This window comes from Mixophyes fleayi, chromosome 3 (genome assembly GCF_038048845.1).
Source record: "Mixophyes fleayi isolate aMixFle1 chromosome 3, aMixFle1.hap1, whole genome shotgun sequence".
Lineage (NCBI taxonomy): Eukaryota > Metazoa > Chordata > Amphibia > Anura > Limnodynastidae > Mixophyes > Mixophyes fleayi.
This window is the reverse complement of record NC_134404.1, coordinates 113,038,211-113,050,669: the sequence shown is the minus strand read 5'-3', so window position 1 is coordinate 113,050,669 and position 12,459 is coordinate 113,038,211. Positions and strand designations below refer to the sequence as shown.

The window sequence follows — 12,459 nt, the reverse complement described above, 5'->3', positions numbered from 1 at the left end:
GGGGTTTTTTTTAACCAAAGAGAAGAAGATTGTTTTCATAGACTTTTGGAATATAATTTATTTTTGACTTTTATTATTTTTTAACTACTCCTGGACCTGGAATGTTATTTTTTTGGACAGCTACAGGACCTTTGGAAATATTATGGTTTGTTTTGGACATGGTTACAAGCATTATTGGGTTGCAAGCTTAGAAGAACAAATGAAGACATCCAATGGTAAATATTTGGGTTTTGTTTTATTTTTAAAAGATGTGGTTAAAAAGAGGGTATTGTGTTTTATTTCAGGGGTTTTATTATTCTTATAAAGTAATGGGGTGTCAACGAGAATGTTGTATTTTAGTTAACATTTTACTTTGCAGTACTACATGTCTCAGCAAGCCATGGGTGTCAGGGCGTGGTGGCACTTGTGGTTCCATGAATATGCTAGTGCTTGTAGTTCTACAAGCACCAGCATGCCCAGACTGTTAATGGCAGCCACAAACTAAAATGGTGCTTTCATTAAATTTGTTTTCACTTTATTACCCTACACCCACCACCCCAGGGGTGTAGGAAGAGCCCTAGTGCTTTCAGCACTGGGCTGGCCCGCACATTTTTTTTGCAGACTCAACTCCCTAGAGAATTCAGCCTAGTGCTGAACAGCTTGGAGCAGGTTGTCATTATGGCAGGGGGATCCCTGCCCCGTCTCCCCCTGCTATAGTGCCAATCACCCTGGCTGGTTTGTCTAGTGCTGGCAACAGTGAAATCGGGGGGACCCCCACACATTTTTTTTCTGGAGTTTGCTACAACCAGCAGTAGGCTGGCAGCGCTAGGGTTAATAGTGTTTATAGGGTACGTTGGTTTTTTTTATTCATCCGATTTTTACTGTATACAGCCGGTGTTTCCGTCACCATATAGCCGAGGGACCTACTCGCATTGCCCCCATAACGCCGGCAGTGTGACTGTTGGCATTTTTAGTGTCAGCAATCACACTGTTGGCATTTTATGTGTGTCTGAATTTCTTACATATAGGTTTTTATGGTATCAGCATTTATTCACTGTCACTGTTTCTAATATTAGATATTTCATACTTGTCATTATTTTATGTGTCAGCATTTTTGTGTCACTGTGACTGCATTTTCCTCCTAGGAATTTCGTACTCCACCTGAATTAATATTGTAAGCTTTCTTGTCTTTCTCTAGACACTCATCCACGATACTCCATTTTACGGATTAATTAACATCCTGGCATAGCAGAGCAGTGACAGCGCTTATACAGCACACATAAGCATGTTAGTCTGGAAGCTAGTTCATAAATAAGACCATTACACACTGACTGACCAGAGCTGGAAGCTCCTCTATATTGGGCAAGGCAATTTCAAAATGATCTGGGAATATAACAAGTTTGACTTCATCTTCATATTCATATTCATCACTGTTCAAATCTGTATCAATTTCAAGATCTGAAAAACAAAATATTACGCAAAAAATAGATTACACACAATTTAGTTATCAGTTTAATACTGTTAGTGGAGCTAAAACTAGAATCCAGCTAAAATTCATACAATAGGTTTCTTTTTTGATTTCTTGGATTGCCTAGTTTTAACTGCCATTATTTTGGATGTGTACAGTAACAACTCATTTAAATACTAAGGGCTAGATTTACTAAGCTGCGGGTTTGAAAAAGTGGGGATGTTGCCTATAGCAACCAATCCGATTCTAGCTTTCATTTATTTAGTACCTTCTACAAAATGACAGCTAGAATCTGATTGGTTGCTATAGGCAACATCCCCACTTTTTCAAACCCGCAGCTTAGTAAATCTAGCCCTAAATCTTTAAATAAACAGTCCTACTACTCTATTTCAGAACATTCCCAAATCAATAACACAGTAATAAAAGTATTACTCTAGTGTTTGCACCTTGTGAACTATTAAAACAGCTAATTGAAAGAACCTATACTATCTAGACGTCACTTCTTTTTTTAAAAGGGCAACAGATTAAAACTCCAGTGGTATTATGAATCTACCAGAGTCTTCTGGCATTATTCTGTAAAAGTGAATTTAAAAAGGTTTTAAATAAAATCTTTGAATTTTATGCTATATCCTAATACCAGACTTTATTAAGGATGATGCAAAAAAAACATTATTTTCAAACCCTTCTTTAAGTGATAAAAAGTACCCTTTTCCTTGTTTTCTTAGAAAATAGGTGTTTTAAAGTCATTCTATGTTCTCTTCACATAATTTCCTCATTTTTATTGTGGAATACTAATTTAACTAAATAAAACTACGTAACAAAAAGTCAAAACGTGTAAAAAGGAAGTTTTGCTGCGTCATCAACTAAACAACACTTTGTACACACTAGCATGAGAAGTGGTGGTATAAGGCCATAAAATATGTAGCAGAAAGAACATTGATCCTAAAGACAAGTTATGGCATCATTTCCAATATCACTGGATGGAAGCAATGGGTCTACCATGGAGGCATATGAGGCCATTAAGACACACTGAGGGAGGCAGTTGCGTCTGATGTACACAATAATTTTTTTCTGCCATACCATGAGTTGGAAAAAGTATGAAGGTGTTTGGCTACCAGCTGCTGATCCGCCTCTGTCTAGAGAAGTGGTGGGTAACTGCCTTCAATTTGGTGGCTTCAAACTCTGTCCCCAACATCACATGAAATTTCAAGCCCCAATCACCCCTTTCAATAAAACAAAAATACTGCTTGGTTTAGCCTCATGTATGGCATAAAATGAATCATGAATGAGGGATCAGAGATATTGTCTTTATTACAAGTGGCAATGGTGTGGGTCAGAGAACACCTAGAAATGTTCTTCTCTGCAACCTGAAGGCACAAAATAGCTCATAAAAATATAGGATGAGACCCAAAGACAGCCAGCAGTGAGCTGGTGCGAAATTCAAGCACTTTTATGGAGTGGAAATGATCATACACCCCTCTGCACAGCAAAGAACACACCTAAATATGCTCCATTTCATCTCAATAATCTCCTTGGGCTTGGTCACTGGGCGACCTGCATTTTTTTCCCTTAAAATGTTCCTGGCTGAGTAGAGTCTTGCCCCAGGGCTAAGATTTGCCATCCCTCGTCTGAACAGTAACAATAATTTGCATTAATAAGCTTCTATAACATTAAATGGGCTGTAACAAGTTAGCAGTAGTATTATTGCCCAGTAATATACCATCAATAACAGTAATGTCCAGAAACAACAACAAAAAAATAATGCCCAATTACGTGCCATCTATAGTAGTGCAATATGGATAAAAGGAACAGCAATTCCCTAATGTCCATCTTGCAAATGAGCTATTTTCCATGCTTGTACTTGGCAATTTCTAAACAAAAATGCTTTCTTTTGATTTGTATTCAAGTGAACAGATGAACATTTCAGGAGAATATCTGAAGCATCAAAGAACAATGCACTAATTTAAGGTATCACTTTTCTTTAGCTATTCATGGAAGTTACACTATATAGTTTCAAGACTGCAGGACCTATGTCACCCCTGCTAGGCTGTGTCCTGGCCTTAGTGTTCTTTCCACAAATCCAGGGCTGGCAATGTCCAACCTTGAATTATTTTAAATACATGTCCTGTAGTAGAGCACATGCTCAAAAATCAACAGGCCAAAGAAAAGCCACATCCTTCCTGAATGCATCCACTTCAACAGCCCTGTCTTAGAGGCATTAAGACCCATTTTCCTGGCTGTTCTACACTATTATAACCTTGCATAAAAAATAAAAAAAAATACCAAAAATTCCTAAAAAGTCTAATTAATCAGTACGCCAGAGACAGGATTTTAAAAATTTGGGGTTTCTAACAATAAACAAAATGTGGGTGGCAATTTTTTCTACAAATAGTTATAAACATAATATATTAAGACACACTATATAACTTCTAGCACAAACATATTACAATGCAATGCACTTTTTATGTTAACTGGACCAATGGTTTAATTCGTACTTCCTTGTCAGACACCAGACTGGATATTTGGAGTGTCAAACAATTTTAGAAGTCATCTGGACAAACACTAAACACACAAACAGCCGCTGCAGCTGACAGAGGGTAGCAGCTGCCTGACTTCTAGGTAACAGGGATCTCGGAGTTAAAAAACAACACGGCAGAGGTAGAAGAAAGGAGTGGTGCCTGACTGTACATGCCTGCTTCAGAATTAGATCAGCTGACAACTGGCCATCTGTGCTGCTATTTATAGTTCGCTTGTGGGACAAGTTTAAAAGTGACACAAGATAAGAAGTGTTCCTGTTGTTCCTTAAAAATGGAATTCTCGCCTCACAATTGTCTCAGTGATTTGCCTAAAAATGGAATACGGGAATGATCAACCTTTCTCATGGGACATGATACGTGTTGTGCAGCCCTGCTGAGATTGATGTAAAATGTGCGTTAATTAATAGTTGTTCCCCCACCAAAAAAAAAACAAAACAGTGGCACGGATAATTGAAATAATGCATCTGGTGCTTCTTAACAGAAATATTATTTAAATAAATTTAATAATGTAATAATTCAAACTGGGGGCCAGTGGTAATATATAGCAACCACATAAAATCTGAGAAGCTGAATTTAGACTAAAAAAAGCAAATGAGATATTTATATGATAAATATAAAAACAGAAATGCAAAAAAGGGAATGAATACAAAAAGGAAAATAAGAACAGTATAGTTATGGAAAAATGAGGACTAATGGAGATGTGATTGTTCATGTTATTTCACCTGGTTTGTCACAGTCTGTTGCGGTTAAGGGGAGGGGGCTTATTGGTTGTTCATTGGAATGGCGGGCCTGTACTGTTATTGTTATGGGGGGAGCTTTGGGGCCAGGGTGAGCGATGGTACTAGAGGGGTTCTGTTCCATGGTATGGGTTATTATTACACCCCAGCTTTAATTTTCACCGGGATAGTAGGTCAGGTTTGGTTTGGCACAACACATGTGACCCATGGTTCTGGTTAGGAACACAGTTTCCCATGGCCTTGTGGTGGCACTTGGTTGCCTGGTACTTCCCTTCACATAAGGTTATGAAAAAATAAATAAATATTTAAAATATTTTCTCCTCTGCTTGGTGTGGTGTCAATTATTATAATTTACTGTGTATCGGGGACAGAGGGGCATCTTCCCTGTCTAAGGTCACCCAAAACCTATGTACCCATGCCAAAACCATGATGATGGTTGTTTACAAATATGCAGCAACCAATAACAAACAAATTCCTATTTGATGGAAATCAAAGTGCACATCAATATTTTAATGTCTATTTGGCGCTGAAAGCTATTTGCGGATTCATTGATTTGGATTACTGCACTTTCTCAGTAAATGAAAACATTAAAAGATATCAAAAGGGTTTGACAGAGAGTTCACTCGTGAGCTAGAGGATTATTTTTCCAGCTTCTTTAACCAACAGGAATGCTTAATAACATAATAAGGAACGCCATATATTGAGAATTACACTGATAAATACAGATATAAATGAGCAAACATGCAGAGCAAGCTTATTTAGGAAACTGGATAATTGACTTTGAGCTTACAAATAAACACCATGATCACAGCAAAGTACAATAAATAAGGCTAGGTACAAACTGGAGCGTTTTCATGCAATAATCAAGCAATCCAGCCGACATAGGACCGTTTGGTCGGAAGTCGGGTTAATGTGTATAGTGACACGATGGTCGAAAGTCGTTCTAAAGTGTCGATTGTCGGCTCATTTGGTTGGTCGTACTGTTTAATATTTTCCAACCAATCTCCGACCGATCATGTAGTGTGAATGCACTCATGCTCACGATCCCCATAGAGTGTACAGTGTCGTGTTCTTTTCAGCTGATGCTAGCAATGCATGTCCCGGTGAATAAATGTAGAGAGTGCTGTAGAAGGAATAATTCATTTGTTCGTTCTAACACAGAATGTTTCGTTTAAGAGTCACAAAAGCTAATGAAATTCATTAGGATATGTGGATAGCTCTAACAAGGCTTTTTCAGTTATAGGTACAATCGTTTGGGATAACACGTTGGTCGGAAAATTCTTCAGTATGTACCTAGCCTAAGTGTGAGAGTGAAGATCAGTGTTTACTGCTATCAGTGTGTACTGCTGGAGATAAGAGAACCCATTCAAAGAGTTAGAGAAGAGGCCCAATTACTAGAGTTGAAACCAAAACAGATAGCATAAATTATAGTATGTATGCTAACAATTATTTAATGCCTGCACCAAACGTATAGAAGACAGCTGAATGAATGTCACTGTAGTTGACTAATAGATTGTAAGAAATTGGTATCAGGTCTGAACATCTAAATAAATGTTTAATAGTACTGATAAATACATATATTTATTATTAGGAAATACACATTTTCTCAGTTGCTGCATTACATATCAGTACTGTTACTTTAAAAAATGTAAATAAAAAAACCACAATTAAGTTTAACCTACCTAAAAGTATCTTGCCATTTATACGTCTTGGAAGGGCTCCACCAGATGCTCCAGTTGCTTTCTAGAAATCAACAGAAGTAGATTTTGAGAACAGCATCCACATGGACATCAATACCTTGGAGGTCAGTAAACAGTATGAACGCTGGTATTTAACAATATAAGAAGACTTAATTCACTGGTCACTGTAGTCTGTGGGCAAAAAAGTTATTAATATTCAATTAAAGCTAATGTAGCACTGATACCCCTTGTGTCCTACAGACCATACATTACAGCCACTGTATTTTGCTGCTTAGGAATACAAGAGCCTTAGGCACCATCATGATAGGGTTGGCTGTACACTATATGCCAGCATGCACAAAGAAGGAATGTTCTGCTCCCAATTGCTTTATTTACAGCAATACCATTTTTTTTGCTCAGGCAGGACGTGATACAATGCAAAAGATTTCTTCTTTTGGAGAAGTGGAGCACCCCTTATGACCTGAAATAACCCTCTGCATAAAGAGTCTTGGATGAGATCACTTCCCTGGATCTGATTCGCTCTCTCCTTCATAGAGCCAGTCAACAGAGTGGATGTTCTACACTTTGATAGCAGGCCCAAACAGCACATACATTTTAGTAGGCACTGCTCTTATCTTAATTTAATACAACTAAGCCCCTACCAGGGGTTCAAGAAACCTTAATTGGGAACTGAAGACAGGAGCTAACCAGCAAACAATAGAATTCCTATACGCTGTCCTTCATTATCACACAATCAGAGTAATTGATTTTTAATCAGAATTTATTTATTTATTTATTTTTAAAGCTACAGCACAATGACATGCAGTTTGAGGATATCAAGGAGCAGTAAATGCAATACCAGTGTAAGTGGTACTTATTCTACAATATTGATTGCAATATTAACCCAATATTTTATTATTAAAATTAAAAAACAAAATCAATTTTTGAGTGTCATTTTTTTGTGCTTCCACAAAAAGGTCAATAGTTAGTTCTCAGTGGGAAAAATATTTTACCAATGTTATTGAAATTGTAATTTAGGAACTGAAGAAGTTTAAAAATATTGTTTTAAACCAAAATATTGTTTGTAATGGCAATATCCCTATAATAAAGATGAAATCCTTGTTCTATGCATAATCTGGAGTATCTTTCATGAAAAAAAGTGTTATTACCAGTATACCATCAAAAGTGATGATATAGTGGTAATAAAATTAAACCACAGCCACTTCTGTTATTCTACACGAGATTTGGTGCTTGTGGTGCTGAACTGGAAATAAAATGTGTTATTTTTTTGGAGAGAATATGCAGCTAATTTAACACCACGTTTATAGAATATTCCCAGAGTATACTACCCATTTCTTGCAAGGTTTAATGTGTCTTAATTTATCTTCTTTATTTACATCCATGTTGACTTGAGACAGTTTATTCTTCTGGCACAATCTGTACAAACAGTCTAGATTTAAGCTCTTTAAGGTAAGGGTAATGGTATGGTTTGTGATTTGCCAATGCTGTAGACTTAGAAAGTCAAAAAAGTCATCATCATGTTTCCTTCTACCAAACAGGAAAATTAGCTGTAAGACAACGATGGAAAGGATAATGATGACCACCCATTACAGGCTCCTGCGTGGCAGTCTGGCAGTTATAGGTTTCTCTCTTCTCATTCTTTTTATACTCTATACACACATATACTATTAATTTTTCCTTAAAGAATAAATGGCCAGCAATGAAGCATCTGATAAATGTAGTTTGTTAATCACTATTCTGAGTACTACAATCTTAAAATAAATCAGTTGAGACACAACTACTTTTAAAACGCTTTCATTGAGTAGTAACTTCAGAATGTGATACTACAGCAAGTAACAGACCTAATTTTACGCTTTCATTTTTAGTGATTGATTTCCCAAATATTTCTCACCCAGTCTTCTATAGACGAGTCAGATAGAAGCTGTTTTAAGGGAGAAGGTTATGCATGTGAAGCTGATTTACTACATCATCAATACAAAGGACAGCTTAAGCCATTACCTGCCTTTACATTCTAAACAGGGACTGTTCTGTTGGGAGTTGCTGGGACCTTCTTGGTTCAGAAATACAGATCTGGGTCTATTTTGACTCTCAGTATAGTGTTGCAATGGCTCATTCCCAAGTTCTCTCTTCATAACACTGACTGGAGCTCACAGGAGGAGGCAGTACCTAGTGCAAGTCTATTCTGTTAGTTGACATGCATAGAAAATGTCTGCTGCTCACTAGTTACATGGTGCGGATAGTACCAGTCTATGCTGATTTCATCTTTTCTAATTACAGCTGACTAAATTATGGGAACACGCTGGTCCCAATACAGCTCTGGGTCTGAGACTCTACGCTATGCTTTTTATAAATCTGCCACAGAAAACATAATTTTCAATATTAGGACGATGCTGTTAATATTGAGATTCATATACCCTTAATACACTGTACCAGCAATACAGAGCAGAGAGCTAAGACATAAAATGCTACACATCTATTACTCTAGCAGATGAACAAACTGTAGTTAGACAATGCCAATGGGGAGATCATAAAATAAAGCTTAGGTAAAAAAAACACAAAAAAAACAAACAAAACACACACTTAACATCAGAAAATAATGTGGTTTAAATGAACTGCGATCTAAAAAAAACATATTAAATTTTAGCTTGTGTACAGCACAGGGTAATTCACGGAGGAGGATTGGCCATAGACCTATCTGGGGAGTAAGTAATGAGAGGAAGCCTGGAAGGAAATCATATTGAGGCCACTGCATTCTGATCTGCCTGCAGATTGTCTCTCATTGTATTCCCCGAGTCTTCCAAGCAACATAACAAACGTTGGATCTCATGTAACTAACAAATCAGAACTTCACTACACTCGTTCTGCTGCAAGTCACCGTGACACAGGCGACAATTAATTTGTAAGGCATGAGCTGTATGATATGGGGAGGATCAATAAAAGTGGGGCATGATATGTAAATTTAGAAGTGGCGGTATGGAAAATGTAAGTGAATGGAACTTGATAGTTTTACAATGAACGCAGTAGGAGAAGCGGCAATATAGCATAACCATCTTATACACCCCTACTTCCACCACTGGGAGAAATAACACAGTAGCCAATGATATAGTCATGATTATTGTTTATTTGTAAGCGCCACAAAACTCTGCAGTGCCAGACAGTCAGAGTTACAGATCCTACAAAATACAGTCACACATAAAAAAAGAACAAACACATAAAAAGAGAACAAGCACAGATGAGGTTGACGACAGAGATGCAGACATGAGACAAAGGGTAGACAGGGCCTTGTTCTTGAGGGTTTATAGCCTAGAGGGCGAGGCCAATGCAGAGTTAATAGGAGCTAGGGGGGCATGATATGGGGAGAATAAATACAGGGGTGGGAATGACACATGGGGGAGCATAAGTTAATAAAAAATCAAGTTACAAAGTTATGATTTATCTTAAAACTTTGTAAATTAGCATTTGTTGATGTTTACAAGTAGTTTAATCACAGTTATATTTAAAAAGAGGTTTGTTTTATTCTTTTAAACAACACGTGCCCGAAGAGGAAGCACAGAAGGCATTAGGAGGATGGAACATCTCTTTGGTGGCAAGGGCATGCCAGCCACCATGGGGCACATTTTTCAATTATAGCTACCTTCTGAAAACAATGCCGTAATATTTATATTAGGTACATACAATTAGAAAATAAGAAAATATGGTTTATGTTCAAAACAATGCCAAAAAGTATTCTATAAAAAGCTCTTTTTTATTTTTTGTTGTGGAACAGGGTAAAATACAAAGATGAATAGAGTATGCATGATATTTTTTTTGTTCTCTTCAGCCGACAAACTAATATACATTTCAGAAAAACATTTTACAAAAGAAAAAAACTACTTGCCAACTTTTAGTTAATTCCCTTCCATGGGAGATTGCGGAGGAGAGGTCACGTGATAAGAGTAGGAGGCGGGGCATGAAGAGGTATGTTGCGTCAATAAGCCCCGCCTATGTCCAAGAGCATGCATGCTCTACTGTGAGTCCAGGAGGACTCCCTAAAATTGATTAGCCTCTCAGACATTCTGGGAAAGTAAGCAAACAGAGCCGTAACTTAGAATTCTAGCGCCTGGGGCGAGAAAGACGAATGCTGCCCCCCTAGCCCTCAATTTTAACCAAATGAGCCTAAAATATTCCTAAACTGCACCCCCCATCAGTATTGCGCCCTGGTTACGGCCCTGTAAGCAAATATTGGTCAAGTTGGCCTAATGATCTTCTGAGATTAGACCCTTTTATAAATCAGCTGTCATGATGAAGACTTCATATAAGAGGAACGCATACCAGGGATTGGCCACAGGGAACAGAAAGGTTCCCACCAGACAAATCCCTGAATCCCTGCTGCTGAACAAACCTATGACTAGGGAGTTGGTAATGCGGGAGTTCCCCTGGACTGCTACAAAACTGGTGTGGAGACACTGTATGCTGGTTATCTGAGCGATTAGCTTCTCCTCGTTAATTGGAGGGGTTGGGGGGATTCTATTTCACATTTAGGTTCCATCAGGTATTTACAATTTGTTTTCTGTGCGAGGTCTCCTATATGTTTAGCACAGCAATAATCTGCTTACTGTGAAATATAACTTTACAGTCACACTTTTAGCAGATAATATTTGCAATAGTTTCCCTCACTGTTCTTTTGTTTGTTACTATATTCAGCCTAAACACATTAGACTACCTTTGTGACGCCCTGTCTTGCAGTCCATGGAGATAAGGTTAGGAAGGATTAGGAGTTGTTTTTATAATATGAAACTCTAACAGGTGGTACTGCTACATGCCAAGAATCTGCCTGCAAGTGGAAAGTTCATGAGAGATTGCCATTGGTCTTCAGCAGTTCTTATATTTCCGGTGTTTCAGTAGCACCGTGTAAACAGAGGTTTGTCTAGCTGCAAGTTAACATTTTCAGCTCTACGCTTAGTTTCACAACCTCATTGACATTAATGAAAAGTGGCTTGTTGTACTGTGCAATAAAAATATTGCAAACAGCATTAGCACTTTTTATTTGCATATACTTATGTATATACTATATGTATTTTCTGTGTAAACTTTTACTGAGCACCAACTAAAGCAGATTTATTTTTTATACACACGGTATAACAGATTATTTTTATTGTAGATTTGTAAGGCGCCACAGTAGGGAAAACAGGACGTTCATAAGACAGGGACATACAAGGTAGACAAAATAAATACAGACATGAAAATAAAGGATATGGAGGGCTCTGCTCATTAGATACGTACATTCTACATGGAACAAACAGAGCGAGATAGGTATTCAGAGAATAACTAAATATTGGGCAGCACAGTGGCTTAGTGGTTAGCACTGACTCACAGCACTGGGGTCATAAGTTCGATTCCCAACCATGGCCTTATAAGTGTGGAGTTTGTATGTTCTCACCGTGTTTGCGTGGGTTTCCTCCCACAATCCAAAAATATACTAGTAGGTTAATTGTCTGCTATCAAATTGACCCTAGTCTCTCTCTGTCCTTCTGTGTTTGTATGTTAGGGAATTTAGACTGTAAGCTCCAATGGGGCAGGGACTGATGTGAGTGCATTTTCTGTACAGCTCTGCGGAATTAGTGGCGTTATATAAATAAATAATGATGATGATGATGATGATGATGACTTGAAGGCTGTGAAAGCCTGTTTGGGCTTGGAAGGGAATTTCATTAGCGGGGAGCAGCACGGAAGAAGTCTTGTAAGCAGGAGTGAGAGGTGGTTACCAGAGATGAGACAAGGCACAGATTAGAGTTAGATTGCCGGAGGGAGAGTATTTTGATATGAGATTTGAGATGTATGAAGGGTGTTGTTGAGGGCTGTGTAGGTAAGGGTATATCATTTGAATTTGATCCTGGAAGACACAGGGATCCAGACTCGAGTTTTTAAAGTGGAGCAGCAGATGTGGAGCGATGAGAAAGGAAGATCAGTCTCGGAGCAGCATGTAGGATAGAATGAAGTGGGGATATATGGGTATCGGGAATGCCAGATAGCAGGAGGATGCATTAGTCAAGATGGGG

General features: G+C 38.0%; 1 protein-coding gene across 2 annotated transcripts in view; it reads right to left on the bottom strand.

Moving 5' to 3' along the window:
- USP13 (ubiquitin specific peptidase 13) overlaps window positions 1–12,459 on the bottom strand; it is a 73,677-nt gene that overhangs the window by 36,375 nt on the left and 24,843 nt on the right. For both annotated transcript variants that reach the window (XM_075202174.1, XM_075202173.1), the window contains exons 3-4: window positions 6,404–6,464; window positions 1,316–1,437 (exon numbers count right to left, since the gene is read on the bottom strand). In XM_075202174.1, the coding sequence (XP_075058275.1) occupies window positions 1,316–1,437; window positions 6,404–6,464 (183 nt within the window). The remainder of the gene's footprint in view (window positions 1–1,315; window positions 1,438–6,403; window positions 6,465–12,459) is intronic.